At 29.2% G+C, this 16942-nt stretch overlaps 2 protein-coding genes across 3 annotated transcripts in view; both read left to right on the top strand.

Annotated features, from left to right (window-relative positions):
- Nucleotides 1-16942, top strand: part of LOC114120346 (Fanconi anemia group J protein homolog) — a 273602-nt gene that overhangs the window by 206757 nt on the left and 49903 nt on the right. The window contains exons 2-3 of one of the 2 annotated variants that reach the window (XM_050201548.1): nt 15257-15543; nt 16260-16633. The gene's annotated coding sequence lies outside the window, so the exon portion shown is untranslated. Of the gene's footprint in view, nt 1-14121; nt 15544-16259; nt 16634-16942 lie in introns of those variants that run through there. The other variant, XM_050201549.1, reaches the window with a different exon arrangement.
- LOC126550309 (probable aconitate hydratase, mitochondrial) lies at nt 5822-12406 on the top strand. The gene is made up of 16 exons (XM_050201551.1): nt 5822-5949; nt 6072-6186; nt 6481-6638; nt 6704-6900; nt 7474-7699; nt 7761-7886; nt 7967-8125; nt 8193-8343; nt 8568-8743; nt 8813-8942; nt 9752-9909; nt 9975-10233; nt 10717-10922; nt 11003-11100; nt 11162-11510; nt 11630-12406. The coding sequence occupies exons 1-16, from the start codon at nt 5917-5919 to the stop codon at nt 11777-11779; spliced, it is 2691 nt and encodes an 896-aa protein (XP_050057508.1). The 5' UTR covers nt 5822-5916; the 3' UTR covers nt 11780-12406.

Here is a 16942-nt window from a genome sequence, read left to right as displayed (position 1 = left end):
GCTCATACAGGGATTTTTTTTAACCTATGACAATTTTTTTTTTATAGAGTTACCGTTGGTTACCAAACATATTAAATTATTATTGTTATTTTTTTTTTTTGAGTTATTGAGGTGAATAAAATATTTCAATATAAATATTTTTTTTAACACCATAATGTAAAGTAATTTTTTTCCGATAAATTACAATATTAAAATACATGAGCAACCAAGGATAAACATAATATCTAAAAGCAGATTGTAATAAATATAAAACTGATAAAATAAAAGTTATAGTAGGTAACACAAAAAAATGTACACGGCCGGGGAAAGCCGAGTTATTCAAGATTTTTGAGAATCAAAACCTAGGTTAGGATTATGTATTAATTGATTATATTAATCTACCGTATTATGTCAAACTTAGTATAATTTATTACTTATTTATTTACTTGATTAGAGTTAAATCATACACTTACGTACAAACAGCACTAGGTCCACGATCTACCGCAGGTAGATTGCCTATCTGATATTATACTGCAGCGAATTAGAATTTTTATTCCGGGCAACAGAAAACTTAAGATAAATCTAGAACATCATCCATCGAATATTAAATAACGTATTGAACAAAGTCTGAGTCATATAGAATTGGCATTTTTAACGGACAACGAAGTAAGCAATACGAAGTCTGCCGGGTCAGCTATTATTATTATTAATATAATATAAAAAAAATCTCGGTTTTCACCTGAGGTGACTTTTGCGCGGGCAACGCCGGGTGGGTCAGCTAGTATAACTATATAATATTAAAATATTATTATACATAGTATATAATTTGGGACCCTAATTATAATTGTAGTAGTTTATAAATTATTCAAATCAAATCATTATTATTTATATTATTTACAAAATACAACAATCACAACATTAATACTGAACCCAAATCATATTTTAAACAATTGATGTATCCAAAGCCTCAAAGGTTAAATACATACTATTTCTAATATATTAAATTTATGATAAAAAGTATAAATCACTATTTTTTAAAATTAAGTTAAGAAAAATTTACGACTTATAAAAGTATATTTATTACATGTCAATGTGACAATGTACTTACAGCGTACTTAAAAATTAAATTATCGGAATACACGCGAAATTGTGATAATTTGTTTACAATGTTTTATTTTATTGATATTAATACTGAACTATTTGGTATCTTGTTCAAAAATCTTAAAAATATAATAAAAAGATCCTCATAAGTAATTCTTATAGCCATTAAAAAATACCAAAATAATAGTATAAATGAACTTCAATTTTATTGTTTAGAACAATATTACTCATTAGTTTGTTTTGCAATAGTTTAAAAATATCGAAAATACATCATATAAATTTTTTTTGTGGATCTCACTGAAAATAGTACAAAATATGACATTTAATCAAAAAATAACGATTTTAGTTATTTCATTGTTATTAAAAAATATATATATATTTATATAGGGACTTGCAATTTTTTGCTATTTCGTTATTATTATTCGCTACATAATATAATGTACCTATATTTGTATATTATAAATTATAATAATATAATAGTATACACAATACTATTGCAACCTAATGTATGACTAGTAATTCAAAAATATAAAATAAACAATATCATTAAAAAATATATGCTGTCTCTGCACAGAATCATTTTTGTATACAATGATATATTATATTAATTAAAATTTAACAAACTAATTATTATTAGTAGCTCTTATACAGCAGTGTGTTTTCACGGGTTTATTTTTATTTTTATGAAGTCTCGCCAGCTGGGTTAGCTCGACTAGTGTATAATATTATTATTCATAATGATTTCAAAATGTTATGATTTATTAAAACGGAAATAAAAGTAAACATAAAAATATTAATGGTTTAAAATATATTTTATACTTACTCTGTTGTAAAATTAGCCACCATACTTCCTTTTAAACATCTTTCCTAAAAATTATAATTTTTAGTAAATAATCATAAAATTGTTTATAGTAGATAATAATAGTTTTTTTTAAATTAAATTACGCATTATTGTTTATTAATTAAGTACTAATCTTTTTTTATTTAAAAAACTAAGAAAATATACTTATGCAATTTTTAAATCTTAAAACAATGAACACTATTAACAAATAATTTATTTGTATGTGGGTTAGGATTAATTTAAAATTTAATTGATATATTTTATTCCTTATAAACTACCTTGTTTATATTATATGCTTATTAGAAAACACCTTTATACCTACTTCCTTTGTTGTAAGGCAAGTGGATAAACTTATTATTATACCTTTTATTTTAATTATTTATTAGAAAACCATTTTTATAAAAACTGGATGAGAATCAAAATTAGGAAGATTACATATAATATTTAATTTAATATAAAGAGAATTTTTTAGAGTTTGTAGAAATAACGATTACTTTACATAAGTTCTCAAAATATTAATCTCAACATTTATTTATTAATTATTGTCCTAATAAAAAAAATCCTTATTTGTTATAAATGCTAACCGGATCGAAAACGGGGTTGGAAAATTTATCTCACAAACCGCTGGCATGACACCCAGACACGTCTCTTACATTGCTGGCAGTACTATTACATGTACATCGTAATACGCGTACATACGACTACGACAACTGATAAAGTATATTTTATTCTACATACATATATTTATATATATTATATAACTTGAATTAAATTATTAAGAATTACGCTTACTGGTCGTCGTTATTAAATGCAGTTTATATAGATAGTCGAACACGCTTAGAAAACTGTCGTTCAAAGACAATTTCAAGCAAACATGTTAGATACTAAAAGACTTTTATTAATTGTACAACTATAAATCTGTGGTCCATACATATATATATATATATATATATATAGAAATCACGTATATTATGTACACAGGTTGTGGGTTCATGTGTTTTGTCCATTATATCAGATACTTAATAATATGTAGTTTATTTTGATGATTTAAATGTGAGATAATCTACATTAAAATTAATCTAAACTCGATCCTGAACTTTTATGTACAAGGTACAGAAACTTTTTAACCAAAGTTGCCAATCAGGTGTTAATTACTGAAAAAATAAACCAAATAAAATTTTGTGTCTTTATCGCACTAGAACTCATTGACGTGATATTTTGTAAATATTCAATAAATGTGACAAACCATTCATCAAATATTATATAGGTACTATCATTGCTAGATTTGGAGGAGGGACGTAGGGGGACGGAGTACCCTACTAATTTTTCAGAAATTTAAGCGTACCTCTACTTATATTTATAAAGGGAACGTACGGAACGCTGGCACGCTGCATCATTCTGCAGTTTTATCGAAATTCACGTGATAACATCATAATTTTGACCATTTATTTATTTATGATAATTTATGGAACTAATAAGTAATTAATAGATTGCTTTTTATTTAGTTACTTTTAAGTTTGTTGTTACATTTAAAAAGGTATGACTATAATATACAATATAATATTTACAGTAATTTTTTTTTGTAATTGATAATTTATAAATATTTTTTATATATTTAAAGAGAGGGCATAAGAGGTGTGGGGGCGTAGCCCCCGCGGCTCAGTAATGCTTAAAAAGTAATGGGGACGCTCTTTTTTTTAAAAGTTTATAGAGTCCCCCTACTTTAATTTTGCCAAGTCGAGCACTGGGTACTATGATATAATACAGTTCAACGTTTTTTTCACACTCGTAATATACATGTAAAGGAGGTTAAGTATAGACAGTTATTACGTTATTAACGAAATTCACCTTAACTTTCAGTGACCATAATGTATTAATAATATGTATATCACAATATTAATTAATCGGTTAATGAGTATAACTAGTATAAGTCATATACCGTCATGGCTATTAAAAAATATATTACCTTGAAAATAATAATTAATCTTTTGCAAACGCATTTTAAAACCCAAATTTAACCTAGCCCGTTTTTTGCGGGTTAACGACTCATTAATTTTACGTTAGGCTTGTACACGGTTCTAAAACTTAAATTGTATCGTTATTTCATATTAGATTGAGATCTTATTGCATATTATCTATAAAAGTATCTCAATGTAAATTGCAAGGGCTTGGCTCGGTATGTATAGCTTAATTATATAAAAATATATACTACGCATGTTTTTTAATTTTTTTTTCCTTTAATAACGTTCTACCCAACACATATTATGTATTATTATTTTTTTATTGTGTATGTAAGCCAAGTGTATACGATTCCATTGAAAATCTAAACTTGCGTTCATGATGCCATATGAAGTTTACATATTATAAACACAAATCGTCATGTTGTTCTCAATTGTTTTTAAAATTTAAATATACGATTAAACTCATGAAAGGATACTATAATTTTTAGAAAATTGGTATTTTTATTGCAATGATGAAAAGATACCGTGATTTTTTTTTTACAATGGTGTATAGGTAGGCAACATATTGTTTGCTCCAAAAATCGTGTATTTATATCTATTAGTACACAATTCGTATACCTATTACCTATTTAATAATTACTAATTATTAAATTTTGTTAGTAGTTATCTTTTTTATTTATTATTATTGTTATGTGTTATCAGCGAAATTAGTATCATTGTAATTTAAGAATGTTAAATAGTAAATAGTATTATTTTTTTCAAAATATAAACTGTAATAACCACCTACAGTGCAATACTTTTTATTTTCTAATGTCAGTTTTAAGTTGTTAGTTCACTCTTTAGCGTTCCATTGTATGTTTGTATATAATATACTCTATTGTGCTTGTCTATAGAAATTAATTAATGAACAATTAAAAATTGTTTATAAATTGTTATAAATAAATATTTAATCAAGTAAATAGTATCTAAATAATGGAAATAAATGAAGAAAGTAATAACCATTTATACCCAAGCCAATTTTAAAATTTTATTTTTCAAAATGAATTTTTATTTTATTATATTGTTTGAATTTGATCTAGAAATTAAATAGAAGTAAAGTTACCCAATTTCAAAAGTATTTATTAAATTCTAATTTTTCAAAATTACTCTTAATTTTTTAGAAGGTATATTTAAAAAAAAATTGTCTTTTTAATCATTTTTTCCATTCAAAACACTTTTAAATTACAATAAATCTACATAATATTAAATACAGTATGAGAACATATATTTATAATATATTTTAAATGTTTCTACTTTAGACAAAGTATTAAAAATCAAACAAGAAATAAAGGAAATTAAAGTTAAAATCACCAAACTTAAAGAACGTAAAACCAAATTATTATTAGATAAGATAGAAAAATTGAAACAGTTATCTTATCAAAAACAAACTAATTCTATTAGTGACCAAAATAAATGGACTCATATAGGTATTATAAAAATAGTACTACAAAATTCAATAATTTATCATATATTTATGATGAATAATGTCAAAATGTCTTTATCATTTATGAATTTTAACATTAGCAGATTTTCCTTGGTATCAAAAAATAAAATTTTTGATAAAAGTTAAAAAATTGGATAGTTTTCGTTCACAATAGTTAGCAGCTATTAATATTACATTAATTAAACATAATGCTATACTTATTATGCCAATTGGCGGAGTAAAAGCCACATGCATATGTAATGAGTGTTTATATCAGTATGCTTGTCGCTCGAGTTTTGGGATAGTCGATAAATGACCATGGCCAACTTTAAGTTAGTAAGATATATGCTCATATTATCGGTTTTATTATATAAGGTGAAGATATACACAATATACTAGCCACTAAAATATTTAAACATTTAAGTATCATTTTTTATCGTCTTGGAAACATCTATGTTTATATTTTTTCATAAAATAATAATAATCTGTCTTTTGAACAATTCAATATTGTAAAAAAAAGTTTGTATTATAATTATTGTTTTACGATTAATCGATCGAAATATTTTTATACAATGGCGTTAAGAAGAATATTCAAGACCCTGCAGGTACATATTTCGCTCAGTAGCCAAAGGGCACTATAGTTGGGGGTACTCCTTCCCTGACCTGCTTGACAATTCGAAATAAATTGTTGTTAGTTGATAACCGAGTACTCTTAATGTGTTAACAGGTATCGGCGAACAGTGGTATCCAGAAGAAATTCTTTCACACATCTCCGGCCGTGTTTGGAGCAAAAAAAATGGTTACGAGCAATTTAGGAAATAGGAATAGTTGTTTAACTAAAAGTAAGGCAATTACAAGGGATACAAGACTTGAATGAATGCCTTATTTATTATTAAGAGTTATTAGCTATTTTTAGTTATCTTAACTTATGACTTATTATTTTTAATTTTAAAACTACGATTATTCCTTGGCGACAGAGACCCTGACCTGACCATCCCTTATCTCCGGCGGCACATGAAAGAAATTGCATGTGTTGCGCCGTACCGTTATTTATTTTATTGCATGAAAATAACGCATTTACAATTATAATATGTGAAAGCGAGCATATCATTACATAATATATATTTTATTTTCAGGTCTTAATGGAAGCTGTACCAACTCAAGGTATGAGGATATGGCAAGATGTGCCTCTAGAGCCAAGGAAGCCTTAGATCGTGGATTTAAATTCAGGATTCCGTTTAATGTTACTCCTGGATCGAAACAAATTAGAGCAACGATTAAAATAGATGAAATGGTATATAAAAATATAATGTTATATTATTATTTATCAGTTGATATTTTAATTATACTATTATTTAGGCACAAACATTGAGAGAATTTGGCGGTACTGTATTAGCTAATGCATGTGGTCAATTGGACTGCAATGATGTTAAAAAAGGTGAAAAAAATACCATTCTAAATTCACACAACAAAAAAGAAGTGGCTATGAGCAAGTTCGACACCAAGCCCTTACCATACGAAATCTTAGAAAAGCGTTTAAAAATTGTTGCTGATAGGTGCGTAATATAAGTGCTAGAGATGGCTTTAATCGTTCCCTGATGGCTGATGTATCACCTGTTCTATATCGTATATTTAAATTACTTCAATATTAACCTACTATTTTTATTGTTTTAATCAATCATAATTTATTGGTATATAGCTTTGACCAACTCATCAGATAATAGTGATATTATATATCATAATATTATATATATTATATATTATAATATATAGGTAAATATAGGTAGATGACAATTTAGCATGTGTCAATATTAAAAATAAATTTAATTAAGTATTCTTTTACATCTATAGTAGAAAACCAACATTTAGCATGTAACATACGGCACTTTTAAAAATTCAATATTATTAATAATTTAAGTAGACGATATAGTAAGGTTAGGTACTCACTGTTTTAAAGCTTTTATAACTATATTATACTCATATTGATTAAAAATTAATTTAATTAATAATTATGAGAATTTTTTGTGATTAAAGACAATATCATATTAAGTTATGTTTTGATTATTATATGGCGATTTAAAATAATTAATTTGGAATTTAGAATTTTAATAGTTAATATAATATTATAGATTAGGAAGGCCATTGACCTTAACGGAAAAAATATTATATTCACACTTGGACGATCCAGTGGGGCAAAGTATTGAGCGTGGTGTGTCATACCTCAAGTTGAGGCCTGATCGTGTGGCAATGCAGGATGCCACTGCTCAAATGGCTATGTTGCAGTTTATATCCTCAGGTTTGCCAAAGGTTGCCGTTCCATCCACTATTCATTGTGATCACTTAATTGAAGCTCAAGTAAATTAAATTTAACAATAATAATTTTATATTATTTTTATTAATAATTGTTTAATAATAGGTAGGTGGAGTTGAGGACTTGAAAAGGGCTAAAGAACTGAATGAAGAAGTTTATAACTTTTTGAAAACTGCCAGTGCAAGATATGGGGTTGGTTTTTGGCACCCTGGATCTGGAATTATTCATCAAGTAATAATAATAAAATATTAGCTATACGGTTTATATTAATTTTTATGCATTAAAAAACGAAATTATAATATTTTGTTTAGATTATCCTGGAAAACTATGCTTTTCCTGGATTATTGATGGTTGGTACCGACTCCCATACACCTAATGGCGGTGGACTTGGTGGCTTGTGTATTGGAGTTGGCGGTGCGGACGCTGTTGATGTGATGGCGGATATTCCTTGGGAACTAAAATGTCCTAAAGTAACAAATAATAATGAATTAATTGTTTTAAATATTGTTTTTAATGTATCATATAAATTTTAAATAGGTCATTGGTGTTCGTCTAACAGGAAAGATGACTGGTTGGACTACACCAAAAGATGTGATCCTTAAAGTTGCTGATATTTTGACCGTCAAAGGAGGTACCGGTGCTGTAATTGAATATCACGGACCTGGAGTAGATAATATATCATGCACAGGTAAACACTAAGACTAAACACGATTATTTTATGAAATGTAAAGTATGATTCAGAGATACCATTTGTTATAAATTATGTCAATATAATATTGATTATTTTCAATTAACAATGGCGGCATTAAGGATGTACCGAGTACTTAACTATTCCTTTGGTGTCATCGATTTCAAACTAAAAAAAAAAAGTATAATTTTTATGGTAATTTTTTTTTTAATTTAATTTAAAAGGTATGGGTACTATCTGTAATATGGGTGCGGAAATTGGAGCTACTACTTCATTGTTCCCTTTTAATCACCGAATGGCGGATTATTTAAAAGCTACATCTCGTGCTGATATTGCTGAAGAAGCAGCTAAGTATAGTAAGCCATTATTGACTCCCGATAATGGCTGTCAGTATGACCAGGTAATATTTTCCTTTAAATTGTTTCAATATTATACTAATATTTTATTTTATAATTTTATATTAATGTAGTTAATTGAACTTGATTTAACAACATTGGAACCTCATGTCAATGGACCTTTCACACCTGATCTTGCCCATCCTATTTCAAAGTTAGGAAATAATGCCAAGAAAAGCGATTGGCCAGTAGAAATCAAAGTTGGTTAGTTACTTATAGTATGCTAGTAATGCTTAATTTATTTTGTAACAATATTATTAAAAGAGAAAATTATACCTAATTTTACACAAAAAATTTAAAAATTGGGATGATTCTGAATTAAAAATTTCTTGGGAATCTATAATATTTCACCCCTCCTTAGTTGAAGTAAAGATGTATTAATTATACTTTTAATAACATATAATTCATATTTAATATCGCAATATATTAATTATTTATATTAGTATGTTTATATTATGATGGAGTTAAATAGTTAGAAATCTACTAGTGCTTATTTTTTTCTGATTAACTAATGTTATTTTATATACTATTAAAAATACAAATATTCGTAAATTACTTATAACATAACTGTCGCCATCATAATATAATAATAATAATAATAATAAGTTTATTTCGCCAATACATCATATTATAACAACATAAAATATAATTAACTTATCCAGTTCATTTTATATTTTAAATTAAAACATTAACTTTATTACTATATGTTAAACGATGTTACAAAATAAAACCTAAAGTTCATTTCATTCAGTCATTCACATTATTAGTTTTGTTCAAGCTGATGTCCGGTCACGAGTTTCCTTCATGACATTTATTATTATTACTTATAATAAAACAATATTATATTATTATTATATGAATATTTTATATACATTATACCAATGATAACAGGATAGTCAGGCTTAAAGATGGGATGTGGAGTAGTCAGCTAAATAACTTGTTTAAAAATATAGTAATAGCAATTGTAACGACGTCTTAGATATTTATTATAATAATATATATTTTATTTTCAGGTCTTATTGGAAGCTGCACCAACTCAAGCTATGAGGATATGGCAAGATGTGCCACTATAGCCAAGGAAGCCTTAGATCATGGACGTAAATCAAAAATTCCATTTAATGTTACTCCTGGGTCTGAACAAATTAGGGCAACAATTGAAAGAGATGGAATTGTATATAAAAATATAATGTTATATTATTATTTATAAGTTGATATTTTAATTATACTGTTATTTAGGCACAAACATTGAGAGAATTTGGCGGTACTGTATTAGCTAATGCATGTGGTCCGTGTATTGGTCAATGGGACCGCAAAGATGTTAAAAAAGGTGAAAAAAACACCATTGTAAGTTCATATAACAGAAACTTTACTGGACGTAATGATGCCAATGCAGCAACTCATGCCTTTGTCACTTCTCCGGAGCTAGTTACTGCTTTAGCCATTGAAGGTCGTTTGGACTTTGATCCTACAAAAGATTCGATCAAGGGTGCTGATGGTTAGTTCAATATTACTTATTATCGTGATAACAAATTTCAGTCACTAAAACAAAATACTACATAAAAAACATTAATGTGTATTAAAAATCTAGAATTTTAGAAGATCGCATATAATTTTTCATTTATTATATTTATAATAATAATTTTCCTTACTTTAACGAAACGTGAACAAAAACAGTATACAATATACATTTTATATTATACCAATGTTTTTGAAATAAAATAGAAACAATATTTTATAATAACATTAATTAGGCATTAAAATATTTATATTTTCTGCTGGACTTTCTTATCTATTCTTTAACGCTATAAGCATGGGAAGATTTATGTATTGATACAAAATTCCAAGGAGTTTTTTTTGTGACTAGAGTCCTTCTTTATCTCTAGTTTAATGTTTTTATTACTTAGTAATGCGCTATTCAGAAATAATTCCCATTTATAACATAGCGTTAATATGTTATAATTTTTATCTGTTATTGTAGGTAAAGAATTTAAATTAAGTAATCCTTTCGGTGACGAATTACCCGCAAAAGGATTTGATCCAGGTCAAGATACTTACCAAGCTCCACCTGCTGATGGATCAGCTGTTAGTGCAGTAGTAGACCCTAAATCCAATCGTCTTCAATTATTGGAACCATTTAAACCTTGGGATGGAAAAGATTTGGTAGATCTTACTATACTTATTAAAGTAAGTATAATTAATTAATATACATAATATAATTGTATTTTTTATTTAAGATTTTTTTAATGTGTATACATTTTCAATAGGTGAAAGGAAAATGTACAACGGATCATATTTCTGCGGCCGGCCCATGGTTGAAATATCGAGGTCATTTAGATAATATATCAAATAACATGTTCTTAACGTAAGTTATTATAACTTTGTTTTTACTAAAATGTATTAAATATAATTATTTATTATTCTAGTGCAACCAATGCAGATAATAATGAAATGAATAAGGTAAAAAATCAATGTACTGGAGAATGGGGTTCAGTACCAGACACAGCCAGAGCATACAAAGCTGAAGGTATATCATGGGTAGTGTTTGGTGATGAAAACTACGGCGAAGGAAGTAGCAGAGAACATGCTGCTTTAGAACCACGTCATTTGGGAGGACTCGCGATCATTGTCAAATCTTTTGCCCGTATTCATGAAACCAATTTGAAGAAACAAGGATTATTAGCTCTGACATTTGACGATACTAAGGATTACGATAAAGTTCAACCAGATGACAAAGTGTCTTTGGTTGGACTTGACGAATTTACTCCTGGCAAGGTATCGTATAACTAGTAAATTTATTTAAAATTCATCCAGTTTTCCAGTAAAAAAATATATATTTTATAAATCAAATTGTTATCGAGTTACTAAACTAATTCTAGTTTCTATTTTTTCAGCCTTTGACTTGCATATTACGGCACAATGATGGAACTTGTGAAGAGATATTACTAAATCATACTTTCAACACACAGCAGATACAATGGTTTAAATCTGGAAGTGCATTAAACCGAATGAAGCAACTAGCCGCTACTATGGGCAATCCGTAGTACAGGATCCTCCGAAACTTAGGTTAAGTTTACTCAAAATTACTCAATATATGCAACCCAGGTAACACATATTAACCTAACTGAATCACAACCGACGTCAGACCCCACACGTGACCGATATATATTTTACCCCTTCACCATAAAATACATTAACCTCACCATTACACCCGCCTTTGAAGAGAAATAATATACATAATATTCTGATGCACATTTGTATCGACTAAATCAGACACTTGGCCGACATATATTTTTACCCAGTCCAATCAATTCTATTATCACCCCTTTTATTTAAACACTCACACCCGCACACAACATATATACTATCACATACATACAACATAAGTAGGGTTAGGTTAGGTTTTTCGGTCCCCATGTTGCGATGCCACAAAAAAAAAGGTTAGGTTACATCACACGTATAACAATCAAACATATTTACTATTATACAGTTATCACATTGGTATTATAATTATTTACGAATAAGCGCCTCGTTAAAGCATACGTTATACAAAGGACTGTATCACACACACTCACTACAATTTACATAGTATTTTATTCTTATATATCAATAAAACACATCGTTAGCATACCAAAAATCACGTATTCATACAATTATACAAATACATATAAATCAGGGGCGTACCCTTGGGGGTGAGGGGGGGCGGGGGTCGGATCTTCAAGGTCAATCGTTGTAATGGTTTCCCCAAGATTAAAGGTATTGGTAGTAGCAGTCCGTTGCTTTTACCCAGAGGGTTTTTGGAAAGTTGACACGATGTGCATGTTTTTATAAATGAATAAGTATTTTGTATGTATAATGGTTGGCCAATAATATTTTTCTTTTAATTTTAATAACGTTTTTGTAATACCTAAGTGTGCTGAAAAAAGGGATTCGTGATAGGACTTTAAAATAGTATTTACCAAATTAGTTGGAATAACTAATAAATATTTTATACCATATGGTGACCAATTATTTAAGTATAGTAGTTTGTCCTTAATAATACATTTTCTTGATTTTTTATAGTATTTATTTTTGTATCTTCTGATAAAGATGAAATTATATTTTGTCGTATATTGTAGACAGTCGTCCAAAAATTATTATTTAATATGTATAGAAGAATAATACATTAAAAATACAAAATAAAATTATTAACACGGAAGAGGCCGGTGAAGCTAAATGTGCTGAGGCAACAAGAGAATTTTGTGTATAACATCGCCGTACGCACAGGCACGGGGAGTCCCGTTGTCGCTGAGTGAGTCGGCGAGAGCGTAGGTACAACGATCGTGGGTGTGAAGCAACGATTTTAGTACGGGCTGAGCGATATAGTATTTTTGATTGTTTTTATTTTGTGTTTGTTTAAAGTTAATAAAAAGTGTTCCCGACCAGAACAACCCGAGTTGAATATCATTTAAGTCATCTTTGCGTTCTTACCTTTATATAGGAAACAGTGCCGGGATATACGTACCACGGGTATATGTAATCTTCGAGCTTTTTCCACCATAAAGGAGCGTAGAATCGACAAGCGCACGCCATCGTACCTTACTAGTTAACAGTGCCATTCTAATTTATTTTAGAGAGTGTCATTAACTAAAGAGTACGGAGGTAAGGCGTAGTTGATTTACCGCAAAACCATCGTACCTCATAAGTTAACAGTGCCATTCTAATTTATTTTAGAGAGTGTCATTAACTAGAGGATACGAGGGTAAGACGTATCTAGTTGGTTATACCGTGTATACTGAAATACGGGTATACTACAATTTTTACAATATTTGTCTTTTGACTGTGAAGTTTTCACTGTATCAGGTTGTATCGTGTCGAAATCGGTTTTGTTAGTAGTTTCTTTGTCAGTGAAAACTTTACAGTCAAAAGACAAATATTGTAAAAATATAATTTCATCTTTATCAGATAATACAAAAAATAAATACTATAAAAAATCAAGAAAATATATTATTAAGGACAAACTTCTATACTTAAAAAATTGATCACCATATGGCATAAAGTATTTATTAGTTATTCCAACTAATTTGGTGAATACTATTTTGAAGTCCTCACTAATCCGTTTTTTCAGCACACTTAGGTATTACAAAAACGTTATTAAAATTAAAAGAAAAATATTATTGGCCAACCATTATACATACAAAATACTTATTCATTTATAAAAACATGCACATCGTGTCAACTTTCCAAAAAACCTCTGGGTAAAAGCAACGGACTGCTACTACCAATACTTTTAATCTTGGGGAAACCATTACAACGATTGACCTTAAAGATCCGACCCCCCCCCCCTCACCTCCAAGGGTACGCCCCTGATTTATATGTATTTTTATAATTGTATGAATACGTGATTTTTGGTATGCTAACGATGTGTTTTATTGATATATAAGAATAAAATACTATGTAAATTGTAGTGAGTGTGTGTGATACAGTCCTATGTATAACGTATGCTTTAACGAGGCGCTTATTCGTAAATAATTATAATATCAATGTGATAACTGTATAATAATAAATATGTTTGGTTGTTGTGCGTGTGATGTAATCTAACCTTTTTTTTTTTGGTGGCATCGTAACATGGGGACCGATAAACCTAACCTAACCCTACTTATGTTGTATATATGTGATAGTATATATGTTGTGTGCGGGTGTGAGTGTGTAAATAAAAAGGGTGATAATAGAATTGATTGGACTGGGTAAAAATATATGTCGGCACAGAGTCCTGCAATACTTTATATCTAGAAGGTGTACAATCGACTGACTACCTATACAATCAGTGTCTTGGACATAGGCTTTACAATTACATATATGTATGTGTGTATGTGTTAATAATGTATTGGTCAGCAGTTGCGTTCGTATATGTACATAAGTGTCATGTAACTTACTTATATTTATTATTGTTACAGTTGTATTAGAATTCAATGAATTTCCATAATTATAAAGCAATAATAAAAAAAAGCATTTAAATAGGTTAAGATAACAGTTATTGTGAAATATACTATATAGTGTTGATTAATTTTTATTTTTTAGCTAGCATAGTAATCAAAACATAGTAGCAAGTAATGTAAATAAAATTTGTTATTAATCTGATTAAAATAATAATTACGTAAGTATTAAAGTGTATGAAATGTAAATTAGTGTAATAAGAGAAAGATGTAACAATCGATAGTAACTCAATTGTAAATTTAGTATGTAAGAGATATGGTTAAGGCAGCAAAGGGGTCAGTGGTGGTGATCGAGTCACACGATCACCACTGGACGTCACGTTCAAATAAAGTATTTCACATCATTTTTGGTATTACTTTATTTTGAAATACGTCCGAGTAATCTGAGTTTACGACAAAGTGGTGCCCAACTCGTGGCTCGTTACTCTACGACTTTTATTGTGTGTGTGTATGTGTTGATTTTACACGAGTAATGTATTTTATGGTGAAGGGGTAAAATATATATCAGTCAGGTGTAGGATCTGGCGTCGGTTGTGATTCAGTTAGGTTAGCATGTGTTGGTCGGCGGAGCCCTATCCTCACCCACACGTGGTGCCGACTGGAAACGGAACTCCGGTTCCGGCCAACGGGGGAGGCATAGAAGGCAAACTGTACAAACCGAACACCGGTGGGTCAACAACAGCGACCAGAGAGGGCCATCATATCCCTTCATCACCGACATCAGGCCAAAGGCTCGGCTCAGAGACGATCCGCCACATCCAGCCATGGGTGGAAGCACAGTGACGAAGGAAATGAACGGATAATAAAAAGTTTTCAAGAAGACACATAATAAGGTTTATATGAGCTTTGTACACATAATTTAAATAGTTACACAAGGTTACTACTTACTAAACCTTACACAATATATTATGAATTTCATGATAACATAAAAATAAATAATAAAGATAATAATAATAAAGATTTTCTTTCAGTAAGACTTATACCTAATAATTATATTATTATGTAGTACATTTAAATATATTTAATTAGGTTGTTGGTATGTTCATCGGTACGGCGGAAGGGACAACTATGTATGACTAGGAAAATTTTTATACGTTACTAGACATTATAGTGTATGAGCTCTACGCCGTATTTAATATAAGAAAAGAGTATCTAATAAAATACAATACAATAAACAAATATAATATATAATATAATTCATTTATTTTAAAACCCTTAATATTAAAATTGATTAATTGTTTTAGTATGAAGGGGGTAGAGGAAGACTGAATAGGTTAAAAAAACTACAATTATACGTACTTTACAAACAGATGGAAAACCTATCAAAGCCACTCTAGCATCACCTTACTTCAAAACATAAAATCCTTCTCTTTTTTAGTAATTATAGATGGAGAACGTAAAGTTTATGAATATTTTGTGAGACATTTCTTTGCTTGTTTATCTAATGATGCCGAGGGTGAAGAAACTATTGTACACCTTAATATTGTCATATTGATATAAATGGAGAAAAAGTAATAATTATTTGTACGAGTATATTTTATGCATTTAGCAGAACGACAGTTTACCTAACACAATATTACGACGATGGCATACTACGGGCCGACAGCGTGTTGTGTGACTGTTGCTAGAATCGTATGTCGAGCGCGTTTTCATGCGATTATCATCGTCTTCTGCTCTTCTTGTCCTGCCATCGTTTGTGCTACGATGTCAGAGTTTGGAACGGATATAACATGTATACAACAATGCGTTGTTATGAACGAGCCTAGGCTAATGATGGGCCATTTGGTGCACGGAATGCCTCGTGACTGTCGGTGGGCGTCGATGGGAGCGACTGGTCATCGGGGCACGATTGTACATTGAGTACCCGACTGCGCGGCGCGGAGAATACAGCAAAAATACGTGAGGCTTTTGATCGGAGAGACGGTAATAATATAGTATAAATATTATAATATTAGGTATTTTATTATCACGAATTAATACAAGCGATTTGTGAAGTTAACAAAAAAAAACAACCTTCTGCTGGAAACTGACACCACGGGTATTACGCTTAATATCTTCGCTCATTTTGATGCGATACCGCATAGGTAGTGTATTATTGAATACGCTTAAACACAAATGTTGATAAACCAGCAATTTTGAAAATACGATGTTGCTTGGAGCACAGCTTGTAGTAATAATAATTTTATGTTTATAGGACTACATAAAATTTTATAAAAATAAGTAATAACCATA

Source organism: Aphis gossypii, chromosome 2 (assembly GCF_020184175.1).
Source record: "Aphis gossypii isolate Hap1 chromosome 2, ASM2018417v2, whole genome shotgun sequence".
In the NCBI taxonomy this organism is placed as follows: Eukaryota; Metazoa; Arthropoda; class Insecta; order Hemiptera; family Aphididae; genus Aphis; species Aphis gossypii.
The sequence above is the reverse complement of the archived record's forward strand: the minus strand, read 5'-3'. Positions and strand labels throughout refer to the sequence as shown.